This window comes from Aspergillus clavatus, genomic scaffold (assembly GCF_000002715.2).
Source record: "Aspergillus clavatus NRRL 1 1099423829805 genomic scaffold, whole genome shotgun sequence".
Taxonomy (NCBI): domain Eukaryota; kingdom Fungi; phylum Ascomycota; class Eurotiomycetes; order Eurotiales; family Aspergillaceae; genus Aspergillus; species Aspergillus clavatus.
In genome coordinates this window covers 474870-492289 of record NW_001517094.1, presented here as the reverse complement: position 1 = coordinate 492289, position 17420 = coordinate 474870, and the positions used below count along the sequence as shown (strand labels likewise).

The window sequence follows — 17420 nt, the reverse complement described above, 5'->3', positions numbered from 1 at the left end:
TCCCGTGTCTCGCTTCATTATTCGCTCCCGAGTCACTGCGCAATTGCTCCATATACCTGTCAGGTCTGCGGCGCGGTCAACCCTCGACACCGACTCGTGAACACTCATAAGAAAGGGCATTGGGCTGATCTGCAGGCGTCGAGGCTTTGTCCATATATTTTTGCTGTCCAGGCTGGCCCTAGGACGACGCTCATCACACTTATTGATCTTCGAATATATACTCGTCGGGTTTACTCCGGGGGACACTTGTCGCAAAATCATTCATTACTTCTGCAATTCAATCTACTCCGAAGCATCTAGATTCTTTCCGCCGTGCTTTCTGTCAATTCGAATTTAGCGTTGTCCAGCATCTCATCGCAACCATGACTTCAACAACATTAATGACTTTCCTACTGTGAGTGCTTCTCCACAGACTTGGTTGGACACCAATTGACTCTATACCAGCTCCACCCGCCCAGATGTCAAGTCCGTCCAGCTACTAGGCTCGTGGGATAATTTCTCAAAGCCATACAATATGGAGAGGGATCGGCGTGTTGGTCAGGGTCAATGGAGAGGATGTCACACTTTCACAGACATAGTGTATGATGGTTCGCTCGCTCATCTCGGCTCTGCACGGTCTGGCGGTCTTAAAATGGGTGGTACATATTGGTACTATGTTGGTTTCCCCTTCTACATCCTCTCCTGGCGGAACCCACGAGTCTGACTACCAATACAGTACTTGCTGGACGATGATATCGAGTACTACAACGAGGCGGAACCGGTAACGACGCATTGCCCGTTTCTTCCGGGTCAACCTCTCAATGTCCTCCACGTTCCCATCATCCTCCCGGATACTCGACCAACGCATGTGTTTCAGGATAGCCCGAGTTACAGGAAGGCTGATGTACGGACCATGAATCCTGAAGACAAATATATGAATCCCCGTCGGCCGCCAAAGCCGAAGCTCCCTCGCCTCCGCACATCGCCCTCACTCCTCCAACAGCCGACTCCAGCTTGGTCGTTCAGCACATCTCCCTTGGGAGCATTGGCCAATAGAGCGGCTTCTCAGCCAAGCAGCTCGGGTACCCAAGTGCCCCGAAGCTCAGGCTCCAAGCCGGCTCGCTCGGTGTCACCTCCAAGATCACGAGGTCTTCGGGCAGCGTTTCGACACTTGAACGTGTCTTCGCCAGATCTCGGTAGCACCCACAATTGGGATGAGGAACTCAAACCACTCACAGCCCGTATCCCTGGTTTGTTTTCCACTGGTGATCGTGAGGAAGTCCGTCACGATTTCATTGAGCCCTCTCATAACGATGCGGGTCATGTCATGCACCGCAAACCACACGAAGAATCGCATCAAGTGGAAGATCTTCTCTTTCGCCGGCCTGCTTCTACTGGTGATGACAGTCCTGTGACTTTGTCCATCCAAAACCGCCGTGCTATGAGCACCAAGTCCATGGAGCACTTGTCGTGTCGGAGTCCGTTGACACTCGAATCGCAACCCGACAATCGGCCAGCGGGCGAGAAAGGTGCCCACTCAACTTTCTCGATCATGGCGGCAGAGTTGCTTGCAGCCTTAGACTCGCCTTCCTTCCTCAAGACCGCCAAGCCAGCATCAATTTCAGATGCTACAACACCGACCCCATTCACCTACGTGGACAAGAGGCTCCCAACGCTACCAAACACTCCCTCGTCAGTCATGGATGAAGCATTGCGCGACATCGATGCCCGAGAGAGAAATCTTGATACTGAGAATCTAGGCAGCCGCTTCTCGGACTTCACCGAAGCTGAGGAATCTTGCGCTGGCAGCTCGTACTACGAGCGGAGCCACTTTTCGGAATGGAGCACAGATACCGAGCTGGCTTCGCCTGAGTCCATGACCTCTTCGTCGACCTTCAACGTCGAAAGTCAACCGTCCCCCAACCCCGACCCCGCAGAGTTCCCAGATCTCTTAAAACCCTCGGTGGCTTCCGAATTTGGCGATCTAGACACGCCTCATCTCACTGTGAATTCCAAGCCGTCGCCCCCGTCCTCGATTGCTGGTGATTCACCCCACTTCAACCTCCCCCTTCCCCGCTTGAGTATTTCTCTATCCCCGTCTGATTTTGACGTCGCCGGGCTCGGGATCGATGACATGTTTAACGTGGAACGAGACCCTAAACGACACGCAGCTTTCTTTGGCGCAATGGAATCTATCAAAGCCTTGGGGATCTCGCCAAGTCCGGATGCGTCCACGATGCACTTCCCTGACGACATTAGAGATGACAGAGCACCACCTAGTGAGACCTGCGATATCCCCAATCGCTTGAGTCATGCTTCTACGAGTCTGTTGGAGATGATGGATGAATTGAGCTATCTGCGAAACGTGATCCAGTCTGGAACTGGCGACGATGTGTAATATTTTGTTTCAATAGTGCCCGGTGTTGCGGGCTTGACCATGTATCAAACTTTACATAGAATAGATTACTACTATAATGAGAGATGATGGATGTCGATTTTACCCTTCTGGAGTTTTGCTGGTCCTCTGTGTATATCCATCAGCCCAACCCTGTAAAATATGTATTGTTCGGAGTCCCCTGCATTCATTCAACTCAAGCTCGTAGAAAATAGAAAAAAAGAAATTAAAAATTAAAATATTTCAAGCTTGTATCGATGCTTGACTAAGAGTGTAACTCTATTTTGACATCTTATCAAACTCCCTTTTGTTTATTGCTGAATAGCGAGTGTCGCAATCAAAGGCACTGGTTCCCTACCTGCGATGTATTCTTCGCGACAAAACGCGTGCCAAGGATCGCCTGCTTTACCCACTCAAGCATCCTTCTGGCAAACTACAGAACCACAATTAGAGATAGACAAGACACCAACCGATAGCTCTCGACACCAAAAATTCCTTGACGTCAAAGGATGACTTGAGAGTAGAGTGCAATGATGGCTGAAGGGGTCTCTCGGCCGCAGCTCACGCCGGTGGGCGAGAAGTTGCTGCCGGCAAAATGCAAGGCGGACACGCTGACATACTGTCCCACGATGGATCTCATCGCCTTGACTACGGAGGATGAAGAGCTCCACGTGTTCCGGTTGAATGGGCAGAGGGTATTCGGGGGCTCGTTCAAGGGTGATCCGTATCTGGGGGAGGACGAGGCGGACGGTGAGATCCGGGCGCTGAAGTGGAAGGATAACGGTGAGTTTCTGGCCTCTCACCTCGTGGTCTAACCTGCGGTTGCGGTGCGTGTATTGACTCCAATCTAGGGAACTTACTTGCGGTCGCTTGTGCGGATGACACCGTCCGCCTTATCAGCTCTTACACGGGCAAGACAGTGCACCACTACTCTGCGACTCAGTCGCAGACGCAGGGCTCCCGGCTCGTCAGCATCAGCCGTTTAGGCTGGGAAGTCAACTTTACAGACAGCAGGGCTGCACAGCGGCACCTGCACGAAGCTGCAGGGCAACTTACCGTCTCGGACCTGCTGTCTCCGGATACCCAGCCGTCGAAAGCAGCGGCTCTGCTCAAGGCTGATTTACCCCGGGAGCTGGCATTGCTGGACATCGAAAGCTCCCTGCCGAAATTGAGTACATTGCCCGCAACGGGAAGCGAGTAAGCACGCTTTTTTCTTTCCTCCGCCGCGTTCTGTTACTGTATCTCTCTGACGTCTTGCTAGTGATGATGTGTTCAGCTCCCGGGCGTCCATCGACGCGATCTTCCATTCCTCGTCGAAGAATAACAACGATGCGGTTGATGTGCTGCTGGTCGGGTTCGAAGATGGGAACATCCACCTGCGCATCTTTGACTGCTTCGAGATCGGCTCGTTTCAGATCGGGGCTTCGATAGGAGGCTCCCCATGCAATATTATGAGACATGCGTCGCATCCGCTGAGCTCCACGCATGCGTTGCTGGCACTTACACCGACTGCGGACTCGTCTGATGCGCTTCGTCTATTCACGACTGATCTTCGGTTCATCACGAGATCCGGCCGGTATCTATCTCTTCTGGCATATAAGACCACCCAGCTGCAGAATCTGCTCCGTTATATCTGTCAGGTGCAGAGGCAGATCGAGCTGGAGTGGAAAAATGCGCAGGAGTTGCCAGCGCGGTACATGCGCAGTATCAATGAGGATCTGCAGGAGAAATGCCACTGCGATTTTGTCACTGCTGCCTATCATTTGGTGGTGACCGGGGATTGCTTTGAGCCGCTCAAGGAATTTCTGGTAGACATTGTCGGAGAACGAGTATGTAGTTCATTCTTATACTGTACCGACTTTGGGCTCTTCACGGGTACAAATTAAACCCCGTTGCTGATTTGCGAATAGGGGCACAAGCGATGGGAGAAAGCCGTCTCAGGCGGTTATGAAAATGTTCGCCGACTGACTCACGAGTGTCTTCTTCCCGCCCTCGAACGATGCGAGGTTCTGCTCAGCCGCCTTATTGGCCTTTCTAAGTTCCAGAAACTCAGCGAGGTGTTAGGCCTGGAGACAGCGAACCTCAACGCGATCGTCGAGACACTGGACTGCCTGCACCTCCTCTCTCACCACATCATCATCCACGCTAACGAGGAACTCTCGCAATTCGTCTCGTTCTCCCAATGGCTTCGCCACGAGATCGACATGCAAAGCGCAGAACCCATGTCCCAAACTCTGGAGGAGCTCATGGAAAAGACAGACTTGACGGAATACCCGCAGACCCTCAAGTATATCCGAGGTGCGCTGACGAAGAGCACCCTCCAGAATTTCATCCACCAGCTTCCCATGATGGGAATACCAATGGTAAGGCTATCTGCCACTACATCTGACAAGTGGGCGACTGGCAATGAGGGGTCGTTTTACGATACATTCAAAAAGTTGCTTGAGCAGCTGGATCAAGCACATGACGACGCAGATCCGCCGAAGTTGCCCAAGATGAATGACCTGACCAAGCGTTTGGGGTTACAGTTTGAGAAGCTGTTTGCAGATATCGCGTTGACCCAGCGCCGGGGCATTCTCCATCGCTCACCTCTGGCTCTTCATGCAGATGCCGACAGGGAGGTGTTCGATATGGCCACGTGCTACGAGGTAATCGACCTTGAATTACGCATATGAAAGACCGCTGACTCTCAAGCAACAGAATACCGAGACGGAAGAAAATAGTGTGATCTATATTGCTGCACGATCACGTAAGACTCATCACATGCGTAAGGGTGTCTCATTCCCCGATGGATCAATGGTTGCTGACAGTTTACACACAGTCTACCTCTACCGAGTAGTTTTGGACTCCGAAAACGGGGTCAGCTCTACTCGAGCCATCTGCATCGGAGCTGTCGACTTGCAAGAAGGAGAGATTCACCAGATTCTGTTCGTACAAGATGATACAGTAATGCTGCTCTGGTCCGATAACCGTATGTTTTCGCACCCCCATTACAGAACAAATCCCCCAGTCTCTTAACTGTACCGGACCCATTTAGAAGGAGCTGCATACCTGCTCAATTTCCCCTTCCAGCCAGCATCCACGTTTAATCACGAGGAAATCTTCAGTTCGCCTTCGCCTTTCTTCATCAATTACAGCGACGTCTGCGATTTTACCGCGCCTGAACCAACGACTGATACCATGACTTTAGACTTGCTGTCGCCGGATTCGACGCATGCAAGCCTTATCAAGCACGCCTTTGCGGTCTCGGGTCCCAAAGCCAAGCCGCTGCGGTTCGACGTCAACGGACGGAAAGGTCGCCGGGCGATCTGCGTGCTGTACAGCGATGGATTGCGGTATGAGGTGCTAGACATGGATGCTGAAATGGCCGATGAAGACGACGAGGAGAGTGACTACTAGCCGGACATAGAGATATCCTTCTTGATACAGTTTACAAAGTGGATTTTATCCCTGTGAGAAAAGGGGCCCTCATTGATCGAAACATTTTTTTTGCTGCCTCTACCCTTGTCACCACCGGCACCGACTCATCAAGGACAAAGGTATGGTATGGTTTCACGGGTGAGACGCATTCCTGGTTACATCAATGCTCAAGATGTAGTTACTACTGGAGCCATGAACCACGCAGTTCTGAGTCAGTGTCCTTTTTTGAGGCGACTGTGTGGCTTCCTTTCTCCAGTTGGATGCCTATCCGAGTTATCCCTCCCTCTCTGTACTCCGTACTCCGTAGGTAGTAACGAGTACTCCGTAGTGCCAGTTCCCTTCGATCCAATTTTTCTGGTCCTATTAACTAATCCACACAAACCCTGTGGCCTTTGCCCCATCGACTGATGGAGCATCAAAGAAAAATGTGCTGATTGGGGGGCAGACGCTTTGATGGGGATCGGTCGCCTGGGCCACGCGCAGAGCAGTGGAGGAGAGATTCTTCAAGTAGCAAAATCAAAACAAGCAAAGGAGGGGGAATTTTGCAAATTTTCGCCCTGTTTTCCTTTGTGTTTTGGGTTTGTTTGTGACTTATGTAATGAGGGAGGGGCAGCCCGCTGGGGCTGGTGGGAAGGAGGGTAAAAAAAAAAAAAGAAAAGAAAAAAAAAAAAACTGGTAGGTACGGAGTATGGTAAGGTATCTAACTGGTAATGACGAAATAGAAGAGACCTGCTCGGGCTGGGTCAGAACATAGGTAGGTAGGTAGTAAGGTAGTTCGATACCACCACCAGGATGTTTTATACTCCAGAGGTATAATTTGACAGATCATTTTGTTAGATAGATGTACATGGATATAAGAACAACACTCTACTACTACTGACCTGCAGGGCTCAAGACCTCAAGCGAGGGTACCTTTCCCACCTACTTTACGGAGTAGTAGTAGGGTGTTGATGAACAGTAGTGTTCCACGTGACCACGCCATTCTCGGATGGCGTTCGGCAGCCAATGACAGCCGTCAGCGCTTACGGCAGCTCCGGGCAGCAGCCACAAAGTGAGTAGTGACTCTTACAGTCTTACTCAGGTAGGCTAGACTGCGCTAGTCGGGAGTCTTTCTCTTGTCTCTTTTTTTCTCGCCGTCAGGATCATAACGGAGTAGTCTAGTTAGTGACTACCTACTACCTAGTACCTACTACCTAGTACCTACTACCTACAACTAAGGCGTCCCTCTCAGTATCCTCCCTGTGGATCGAAAAGGCTGTCAGTATTACACTTCTTCTTTCATTCTTAGTCTGAACCACCAGTAGTGGCATCAAGAAAGGAAAATTACAAGAGGCGAAAAAAAAAAAAAAATTTTAAAAGACAACTTTCTTGTCTCTTGTTTCTCTTCCTTCTTCAGCCTCAATTAACTACAGCTTCATAACCCTCTTCAAATAAAGGTATGCAACTGAATCCCCCCATTCTAGATAACCAGTGTTCTGTTCTGAACTTCTGACTGACTCTGGGGGTGTCCATAGCTTCTGTTTTTTCTCCCTTTTTCTCCCTTGTTCTGGCGTGCATCCACCACACCCTGTTACCCTCTTGGTGCATGCCTCGTCATATCCACAAAAACAACCTTTTGGTCTGATCCTCCCCAAGATCAATTTATTTTTTCCCTTCCTCTACTTCTTTGAAACCATCTCTTATCCACATCATCACTCCTTTTCTTTTTTCTTTTTTTTTTCTTTTCGTTTGTGGACAAGGCTTCTTCTATCATATCACTCATCCTTGATCAAGTCAGGAGAGTCCTAACTTTCTCGTGTCAACCTCCCCGCCTTTCCCTAATCTCCTCTCTTCTCCTCGTTCCCTTGTGATTCTGGGTGTGTTTTCCCGCATAAGGCAACATGAACGTCACTCAGGTGTTGGAGGGCACCCTGTCACCAGGTACTTTGCTATTCTTCCCCCCCCACCCTCCCGGCGCTCCCGTCTCGATGATTTTTTATATATGAAAGATCTACTTTGACTTTGGTCTATATATCGCATCAATAATGAGTTCACGTGGCTGACTGTCGTTGTTCTTTTTCCTATATAATAGATGCGGCGACTCGTACAAGTGCTGAGCAGCAACTTCTCCACGCGGCCGAAGTTGACTTCGTATGTCACCCACCCTTCCTCTAGCAACACCACCATTCACTCTTACTTCGTTCCTCATGTTTCTTATTGACTCGGCGGTATTCCATGCTAATGTATCATACTTATTCACCTCATGTAGGCCGGATATCTCACTACCCTTGGCCAAGAGTTGGCGAACGAGAGCACCGCTTCCCACATCAGAACTGCTGCTGGTCTCGCATTGAAGAACGCTTTCACTTTCAGAGATCTCGCTAGATTGCGTGAAGTACAAGAAAAATGGATTACAGGGATCAGTACCGAAGTAAAGGCGCAGGTCAAGGAGCTTGCGATCAAGACGCTGGCTTCCAAGGATACCCGCGCGGGTCAATCTGCCGCTCAGTTCATTGTCTCCATCGCCGCGATCGAGCTTCCCCGTAACGAATGGCCAGAGCTGATGAACACTCTGGTGCAGAGTGTAGCGTCCGGTTCGGATCAGCTGAAACAGGCTTCCCTCGTCACAATCGGTTTCATTTGCGAGTCGCAAGATCCCGAGCTTCGGGAGAGTCTGGCTGCCCACTCTAATGCCATCCTTACTGCTGTCGTCCAGGGTGCTCGGCGCGAGGAGCCGAGCATGGATATCCGCAATGCCGCCATCAAGGCCCTCAGTGATTCGGTGGACTTCGTGCGCTCCAACATGGAAAACGAGGGTGAACGGAACTACATCATGCAGGTTGTCTGTGAGGCTACGCAGGCCGATGATCTCCGTGTGCAGGCCGGCGCGTTCGGCTGTCTGAACCGTATCATGGGCACTTATTACGAAAAGATGCGCTTCTACATGGAGAAGGCTCTGTTTGGTCTGAGCATTATGGGAATGAAGAGCGAGGAGGAAGATGTCGCCAAGCTTGCAATCGAATTCTGGTGCACCGTTTGTGAGGAGGAAATTGCCATCGAGGATGACAACGCCGCGGTACGCACCTCTATCGGCGAAAACTATGGGAATCTGTCGCTAACGTAGTGTGTGTTCAGGCCCAGGCCGAGGGTGCCAGCGAGGTTCGCCCATTTTTCAACTTTGCCCGTGTCGCCTGCCGAGAGGTCGTTCCCGTTCTGCTGCAGTGCATGTGCAAGCAGGATGAGGACGCCACCGACGACGAGTACAATGTCTCCCGGGCTGCCTATCAGGCATTGCAGCTTTATGCCCAGTGTGTCCAGGGTGATGTCATCCAGCCTGTGTTGACCTTCGTGGAGGAGAATATCCGTAACGAGGACTGGCGTCGTCGGGATGCCGCTGTTGCCGCATTCGGTGCCATCATGGATGGCCCCGATCCCAAGGTTCTGGAACCCCTGATCAAGCAGGCCTTGGGCGTTCTTGTTGGAATGATGGAGGATAGCTCCATCCAGGTCCGCGACTCCGCGGCCTACGCGCTTGGCCGCGTTTGCGACTTTTGCTCTGAGACTCTCGACCCTGACGTGCATCTACAACCCCTTATTTCGTGCCTGTTCAATGGCCTTGCCAGTACCCCCAAGATTGCCAGCTCTTGCTGCTGGGCTCTTATGAACGTTGCCGATCGCTTCGCCGGTGATGTTGGCGCGCAAACCAACCCCCTCTCGAAGCACTTCCAGGACAGCGTCAAGTCGCTTCTCGCTCTTACCGAAAGACAGGATGCCGACAACCAGCTCCGGACTGCTGGATACGAGGTTCTTAACTCGTTCGTCACCAACGCCGCCAACGATAGTCTCCCCATGGTTGCCACCTTGTCCGACGTCATGATTCAGCGTCTGGAGCACACCGTTCCTATGCAGCAGCAGGTTGTCAGCGTGGAGGACCGTATCACTCTGGAGGAGATGCAGACCTCTCTGTTCAGTGTCCTTCTGGTAAGATAATTCATACCTGACAGATAGGATCGGTTTTACTAACCCGCTCTAGGCCATCGTTCAGCGTCTGGAGACCGAAATCAAGCCCCAAGCCGACCGCATTATGCATGTTCTGCTCCAGGTCCTCTCCACCGTGCCTCCCAAGTCCAGCGTTCCCGACGTGATTTTTGCGACTGTCGGTGCCATCGCCAGCGCTCTGGAAGATGATTTTGTCAAGTATATGGAGTCCTTCACTCCTTTCCTGTACAATGCTCTGGGCAACCAGGAGGAGCCCGCTCTCTGCTCCATGGCCATTGGCCTGGTCAGCGACATTGCTCGCGCCCTGAACGAGAAGGTCCAACCCTACTGCGATGCCTTCATGAACTACCTGCTGAACAATTTGAGGGTAAGAAATGCCCCAGAACCAAAAGAGTTACATCATCCAGACTTATACTGACCTATCTTGCAGAGCGCAACCAACCAGCTGAAGCCGGCTATCTTGGAGACTTTCGGTGATATCTCCCAGGCTATTGGAACCCAGTTCGATGTCTACCTGCCTGTCGTTGCTCAGGTTCTGCAACAGGCATCGGCCGTTACTGCCAGCCCCGATGTAACTATGGAAATGCTTGACTACATTGTCTCGCTTCGTGAAGGCATCATGGATGCCTGGGGTGGTATCCTGCTCACCTACAAGGGCAAGCCACAGGGTACGTACAGCTCTTCTCTGGCCCCTCTTCGTCTCAATTCACACTAACAACATCACAGCCACTCAGCTTCAGCCCTACATCGAGTCTATCTTCCAGCTTCTCCACCTCATTTCGCAAGACCTTAGCCGTAGCGAAGGTTTGATGAGGGCGTCGATGGGTGTTCTTGGGTATGTTTTTTCTTCACCTTCGATTGTCCGATTACTGTGACTAACGAGTTTCCAGTGATCTGGCTGATACCTTCCCCAATGGCGAGTTTGCCAATTTCTTCCGCAACGAATGGGTCACCGCACTCGTTCGGGAAACCAGAAACAACCGAGATTATAGCCCCCGCACCGTTGACACTGCTCGGTGGACACGTGAGCAGGTCAAGCGTCAGATCAACATGTCCACGGCTGCTGCCATGGCTTAAACGCATATCCAACAGCCCATGCACAATTTATGAATGCTGTTATGGAACGGCTCCCCATGCATTGAATGCACTTCGAAGCAAGTCGCGGCATGGGAAGTGACGTCGTGCCTGAGGTGCTCCTCTCCTGAAGGGAATGCAAACCACTTCAGGGCATTTGAACATCCTGCCTCCGATCAAGCGCGACCCTTTGCAACTGCCTGTTTGTATCCTTTGGAGCATTGCACGTCGGCCCTTGAAACCCCGTTCCTCCCCTGATACGTTCGAGCTCCTTTGGATCTCAGGTATCACCCCCCAACCCCGACATTCCCCCCTTTTCCACCCCCTGTTCCATCATTCCCCCCATATTCCCAATTCTTCCCAACCATGCAGGCATCCACTGGGCACATTGTCTTTCTCATTTTTCGGACTCACCGTTTATCCCTACCCCTTGTGATGACCTTTCTACCCGCACCCCTGTTGCTATGTCTACTTTCTCCTTCTCCCCAGTTATTACTAGCACCTTTTCCCTGCCTCCTGTCCCGCACGGTTGTTCTACGTCAGTTTTAATTAGACCAAGAACCTTAGCATTTTCTTTTTAACCTCATGTATGCCCAAGAAGTCATGTACCCCTTCTGAGAGAAACATAGCGATGAAATTCCTTTGATCCCGAAACTCCCGTATAATTATGCCCTTCGTCCCATTATGGTGTGATGGAAAACTTGTATAGAGAGAATGATAAATCCAATCGACGTATGAGTAGCCGGAATAATTGAATTAGGTATACATATTCGAGAGCAACCTTGCTAGATCATAGATCACGACCCTCCGGTTTGCAATTCTATGCCTTTGTAAGTTGTGATCAGAATCGATGTTGGAGTAATTGATGCCTGAGGCGCCTGGATCACTCGGTTATCGCCATGTGATTGATAAGGGCACCGGTAGCAGGAACCCTAAGCGTGCACACCGCCAAAATCTTCACCGTCCTTTTCTTCCGCAGCACGCGACCGTCTCTCTTCCAACCTCCCGTCCTCACCAACGCCGTCAATTCGACCTCGAGGTATGTGCAACTTGCTATCTTTGCTCCTTTCGCGGCCCCCCAGCTAGTCTGGGAGAGCAATCACCGTCTGATCTCTGGATTTTTCGTTTCAATTTCGGTGATAATGTGCACCGCAAAGCCAAGAATAAACGAATCTAGAAGATGCAGGGTGATACGCTTCTCTCATCTCGACACGGGCTTAAGAACCCCTGGGGGGCACTCTTTGCGCTCGCCGACTACTGGTGGCTGACTCTGTCTTCTCTTCCTGGGAGCGGAAAATTGCCTCGCTTGCACTGGGGAACCGTGCTCGCCTGAGGTGATTTTTTTTTAGCTCTCCGAAGAGATTCCGTAAATCTAGATACCTCATTTCTTTTCCATCCCCTCCCGATTTGAGAATCTCAACCCACCGCCAAAATGGTCAAGACTTCCGTTCTCAACGATGCGCTCAACGCCATCAACAACGCCGAGAAGGCCGGTAAGCGCCAGGTCCTGATCAGACCCAGCTCCAAGGTCATTGTCAAGTTCCTCAGCGTCATGCAGAAGCACGGTATGTTTTGTCCTTCATTCATTGACTCGACTTCACCGCGAGCGAAGAGTTTTGGGAGGCTTGTAAGATCTGTCGGGTTGATAACTAGGCAACTGTTTCGAATCTTAAACCCACTCCACAACGTTTGCCCTTTAAGTGCCCGATATATTGAAGTCTGTTCCTTCGGGAACATTCGAAGATCTTACAAGCTTCCGAAACTCTTTGTTCTCTGTGTTTGGCGGTCTTTAAATCTTCGCAACAACCTTTTGCTGATTTCTTTTCTTCATTAGGCTACATTGGCGAGTTCGAGGAGGTCGATGATCACCGCTCCGGCAAGATCGTCATCCAGCTGAACGGCCGTCTGAACAAGTGCGGTGTCATCAACCCCCGCTACCCCGTTCAGCTCCCCGATATCGAGCAGTGGGCCGTCCAGCTCCTGCCCTCGCGTCAGTTCGGCTACGTCGTCCTGACCACCTCCGCTGGCATTATGGACCACGAGGAGGCTCGTCGCAAGCACGTTGCTGGCAAGCTCCTCGGCTTCTTCTACTAGACAGCTTGATCATCCAAAAATGAAAAGTTCTCGAGGTTTTCTGAATTAGCATGGCATGGATTCTTGATGTAGAGAGTGTGGGAGGTGCTCGATGGTCGAAGGCGTCTTCGCGAAACAGTTGGAGGATATCATACCCCGGCGGACACGCCATAGATAGTTCTGCTGAGTGTGAATCTCGCACTCTTCTCCAATCCAGTCGGCGATTTCGGTCATCTCAATCTTGTTCTTGTAGTTTTTCCTGTTCGTACGGAGTAGCTTGGTAGGGTTTTCTCTCCCTCTGTTGTCCAGTGCGAACCGAGGTCCAGCGTCGACCGCCTCCGTTCTGGTGATGTTTCCCCGCAACATGGTCTACAACTCTTGTCTATTATTTCAATCCTACCTCTAGGTAAATCTATCAGTCGCATTGTCCTTCGTTTCTCAAAGCCTATAATCAACTTCACGAAATGCCTTTAGACACAATATATCTGACCCGCCATGGCGTAGGTAACTCTCCGCATCCCCATCCCCATCCCTCAAGTACCATCACTAACAGTAACACCCCTCCAGCATCGCCTCAACTGGACCATCGACTACAAAACAGGCACATATAAAGCCCAATTCCCCACCCCGACTGGCAACCCTGCGGACCCGACCTTGACCTCCCACGGCGTCCGGCAATCACACGAGCTCGCCGCGCATGTGGTCAGCCCGGGCTTCCAACCCAAGCCGTTCCGCGTCTACTCCAGCCCGTTCTACCGATGCCTGCAGACAATCCAGCCAACCGTGGAAGCGCTGAAGACCTGGCAGCAGGAAGGTAGCAGCGACATCGACGCGCACGCGGACTTTGACGTCCGCATCGAGAATGGATTGGGGTGAGTCGAGTCGAGTCGAGTCGAGCCAACCACTACACACCCCCCAGCCAGTCCCCAACACACCATCACAGTTACAGTTACAGTTACGGCACAGTCCAAGTCCCTAACCAGAATCTAGCGAATGGTTCGGCTCTACCTCCTTCTTCCAGCACCCGCCGCCCGCAGACCCGACAACCCTCCACACCCATTTTCCCAGCATCCTCCCGCCAGACCCCTCAACCCACTCCCCGCACCTCATCCCCTCTCCGCGCGGCGAGACAATCGCCCAGCTTCACGACCGCCTCGCCACCGCCCTCGCGGGCATCATCGCCGACGCCGACGCCCTCCTCGCCGCCCTCGAAGCAGACACCCCCGTCCACCAGCGCACCCCCAAAGCCCTCCTCATCTGCTCGCATGCCGCACCGCTCATCGCCATGGGCCGTGTGCTGACGGGCCGTATGCCGGCGGATAGTGCCGAGGAGGACTTTTTTGTTTTCACGGCGGGGGTGAGTACGTTCCGGCGGAGGGGCGGGGAGGCTGCTGCTGCGAAGGCGACGGTGCAGGGGGCGGCCTTGGCGGAGGGGACGCGCGTGCTGAGGCCTGAGACGGCGGTGCCGGACTGGCAGGGGGTAGGGGTTGCGGGCGGGTGGGAGTGCATCTCGAATGGAGATTGTAGTTTTCTCAGCGGCGGGGCCGAGAGGGGATGGTAAGTTTGTTCTGTGCCTTGTCTGGTTTGGCTTGAAGATGTGTTTGCGAGCCGTGGGTCTGATTTATCCTTACTTTTAGGCACTTCAATGGGGAGGAGTCGTTTGATACGGGTCCCATGTCGCTGTCCTCCGGCCAGGATACATCGCCAGAAAGGCTCGGCGGGAAGTTGTGATGGCCGTATTGCAGAAGAAGGAACAGGATGGCTTTAGCAGATACCCTAGACCGTGAGCGAACTTATCATCGAGCATTTAGACGTCATTAGTGACAGACTATATAGTCATGGAGATCTACAATGCATTCAAGGAAAGTAGTTTTCAATTCAATGTAGGCGATAATTCACATTCGCGTGCTCAGAATGCGCTCAAGAAGTTGCTGCTACATAAGAATCACACAACGCTCAAGTGCAAAGAAGCTCAAAAGAATTCACCTCGCTCACTAGTTATCTTCAGGGGGTATCAAAGGGTCAAGTTCGTTTGCGGCCAGCGCGTTCTCTTCAGCTGGCGCAGTTTGCTCGTTTTGGGCAGCTTCACCCCCACGGGTCGGCTGCTGCTCGGTATTGTCTTCCGTCTCCTGCTGTCTATGGCGCTCTTCTTCCTCTCGTGCAAGCTGCGCATTACGAGCGGCCTCGGCTGCGTTGCGCACCTCAATATGTCTTTCACCCACTCCTGGAACCAGGCTGGCAAGAAAGAGTGCAAGGGATCGCTCCACTTGTCGGAGGTTCTGGCGTAGTTGGCCTGGCAGAGTGGCACGGTCAGCTCCTGGGCCGTGGGTACCAGCAGCCGCCCGGTTGGTGGTATCGGCGGTAGTATCAGGAGCCCAATGCACCAGTCCCTCGAGGTGACGCTGCACTGGAGCAATCGTCCAATTGTACAGGTGTCGAGGATAACTAGTTTCCGAAAGAAGAGAAATGACCACGGCGAGAGTCACATAGACAACTCGCAACCAAGTACCCGAGTCACTAAACATGTAGCAGAAGAAATAGAGCCGGACAAACAGCCAGATGCGTCTGATGTGTCTAGATAAGCCTGCTGGTCCATCGTTCCCTGCTCGCTGGTTCAGCACGGCCTGACGGACAGCATTTTCCATTACCACAGCTTCAGGATTCGCGCGTAGACCTGCTGGTTGACCTGGCACGGGAATAGTTGCAGTCTCAGGAGTTTGCGCTGTACGCAATGAATCAAGCGTGGCCTGGATAGAGTTCGATGCGCCAGGGGATGCAAGCACGCCCTGGTATCCGTCTCGTGATTGAACAAGGTATATAGGCGAACGTACTTGCTCGGAATTTGCAGGGGTGGTGCTGATCGGGGTTTGAGTTCGGAGTCTAGAATGAGTGATCCGGAGTTGGTCCGCGCGACTATAGACGTTAAAAATGCGTGTGAGCAGTGATTCAATGGCTCCATTGCGTTCGCCATTGAGATCACTATACTGATCGTCCAACAGCTCGCATAGTTGGTTGCGGATTCGAATGATCCGATCTGCCGGTGGCGCTATTCCCAGGCGAAGCTCATCCTCAGCCTGGGCTACCTGAAGCTGTAGGAGCTCTAGACGAACTCGAGAATCTGTGGTCTGACTTCTTATAGCAGGCCAAGATCTAACGGGCCAAGAACGGAGAGTTCGGAAATCAGTAGACACATGTGGCGCAGGATTCAACGATGAAGGTTGTCCTGTTGGGGGAAAAGGTCCCGATTGGTACAGTCCGGTTCGCAGTTGTGAGGACTGAGCAATATTAGATGGATTTGGCCGCGAGGCAGAGCCAGTAGTAGAGGTCGCTTGGTTGGGAGTTCCCTGCGATGCGAACCTGTTCTGCTGTATCGCTTCCAGGGTTTCGACATTCCGACGAACAATCTCGATGTTGCGCTGCAAAGCAAGTGAGAGCTCTGCCTCATGTGGCACAACAGGAGGCATTCCACCTCTATGCCTTAGAGTTTGCCCATAGTTCTGTGCCGGAGGTGCCCACCCACTGCTGGCAAAGGCGTCCTGTTGGCTTCGGGTCGCCGGAGAGTTGTAACCAGATGGGATGGCGGATCTAACTGATGTAGTAGACGAGGGCGGTGGAAGGGCAAGATGCAGAGAGTATTCGGCGTTCTGGGAGACTGACTGCTTGTTTGTTAGCCTGATATTTCCCATGAAAAACGCAATAAGCAAAGCAGTTCATGGAGACTTGCATTCACTGGTTCAAGTACAGTTTGTAGTGTCACAGCATCATCAAGGAGGGCGCGTCCACGAAAAATGAGTCTCTGGGTATGTGGAGGAGGCCGTCCTGGAATAGAATCTGTCAAGCGCGCCTTGAGAGCACCAACAGTAGTGGAGAGGGGAAGATCATTGTAGGTAAAGCGATTGGTGCTTTCGAGAGATGGGCACAAGACATGCAGGGTGACGTTATGTGGAGTGATTCCATTTTCTGGAGTAGCAATGTCTGGAGAAGGATTGGAGGCCATTTTCAAGGGATTCTGAATCCTTCTCCCGTGTGGTGGTCCAAGTTTAATGCGCGTTCAAGCAGAGCTCATTGTTCTATGAAACAGTTCTATGATGAGTACAAGCCGCTTCGGCTGTTGAGGCTCTCCGTCTGCAAAGTGTACAGTTTTGAATCGGAAGAAGCTTTCACTAGGTGAAGAGAGATATTTCTCGGGCTGAAGTGGTAAAAAGTGACATAAAATATGCTTTGTGCCTCGCTAAGTCGAAATGCGGAGAGGAGACGCTGAGGATGATGGTGTCCTTTTCCTCAGTCAGCGAGATTCAAGCTTCGCATATCGGGAATTCACCATCAAGAAGACAAAAACAGATTAGGTAGTGGCCTCTTGGTAGTAAACAGCTCGACAAGTTCAGGGAATGGAAAGAAGCACGGGGTCGAGAGCTGTCAGATGAGAATGGCGGGATAAACAACAGCTGGCGGAGAGTCATTCATTCTTGAGGCCGATAGAGGGCACATTCTGCCGGGCGGT

At 51.9% G+C, this 17420-nt stretch overlaps 6 protein-coding genes across 6 annotated transcripts, besides 5 other annotated features; 5 read left to right on the top strand and 1 right to left on the bottom strand.

Annotated features, from left to right (window-relative positions):
• Positions 1-362: 362 nt before the first annotated feature.
• ACLA_019670 (uncharacterized protein) lies at positions 363-2377 on the top strand (the record flags this gene model as incomplete). The annotated part of the gene is made up of 3 exons (XM_001268687.1): positions 363-394; positions 445-655; positions 716-2377. 3 exons carry the CDS (start codon positions 363-365, stop codon positions 2375-2377), a joined length of 1905 nt encoding a protein of 634 aa, XP_001268688.1.
• A 530-nt stretch (positions 2378-2907) lies between these two features.
• ACLA_019660 (putative anaphase-promoting complex component Cut20/Apc4) lies at positions 2908-5773 on the top strand (the record flags this gene model as incomplete). Its single annotated transcript, XM_001268686.1, has 7 exons — positions 2908-3157; positions 3226-3571; positions 3636-4203; positions 4285-5022; positions 5075-5141; positions 5196-5345; positions 5412-5773. 7 exons carry the CDS (start codon positions 2908-2910, stop codon positions 5771-5773), a joined length of 2481 nt encoding a protein of 826 aa, XP_001268687.1.
• A 661-nt stretch (positions 5774-6434) lies between these two features.
• Positions 6435-6466: a microsatellite.
• A 496-nt stretch (positions 6467-6962) lies between these two features.
• Positions 6963-7005: a microsatellite.
• Positions 6965-7004: a microsatellite.
• A 487-nt stretch (positions 7006-7492) lies between the features above and the next one.
• Positions 7493-7519: a microsatellite.
• Positions 7520-7674: 155 nt separating this feature from the next.
• On the top strand, positions 7675-10849 carry ACLA_019650 (karyopherin beta; the record flags this gene model as incomplete). Its single annotated transcript, XM_001268685.1, has 8 exons — positions 7675-7714; positions 7866-7924; positions 8043-8849; positions 8909-9754; positions 9807-10139; positions 10203-10440; positions 10499-10607; positions 10663-10849. 8 exons carry the CDS (start codon positions 7675-7677, stop codon positions 10847-10849), a joined length of 2619 nt encoding a protein of 872 aa, XP_001268686.1.
• A 1429-nt stretch (positions 10850-12278) lies between these two features.
• On the top strand, positions 12279-12940 carry ACLA_019640 (40S ribosomal protein uS8; the record flags this gene model as incomplete). Its single annotated transcript, XM_001268684.1, has 2 exons — positions 12279-12411; positions 12681-12940. The coding sequence occupies 2 exons, from the start codon at positions 12279-12281 to the stop codon at positions 12938-12940; spliced, it is 393 nt and encodes a 130-aa protein (XP_001268685.1).
• A 443-nt stretch (positions 12941-13383) lies between these two features.
• Positions 13384-14650, top strand: ACLA_019630 (phosphoglycerate mutase family protein; the record flags this gene model as incomplete). The annotated part of the gene is made up of 4 exons (XM_001268683.1): positions 13384-13423; positions 13473-13791; positions 13910-14476; positions 14557-14650. 4 exons carry the CDS (start codon positions 13384-13386, stop codon positions 14648-14650), a joined length of 1020 nt encoding a protein of 339 aa, XP_001268684.1.
• Positions 13794-13816: a microsatellite.
• A 263-nt stretch (positions 14651-14913) lies between the features above and the next one.
• Positions 14914-16916, bottom strand: ACLA_019620 (uncharacterized protein; the record flags this gene model as incomplete). The annotated part of the gene is made up of 2 exons (XM_001268682.1): positions 14914-16575; positions 16662-16916. The coding sequence occupies 2 exons, from the start codon at positions 16914-16916 to the stop codon at positions 14914-14916; spliced, it is 1917 nt and encodes a 638-aa protein (XP_001268683.1).
• Between the last annotated feature and the right edge of the window lie 504 nt (positions 16917-17420).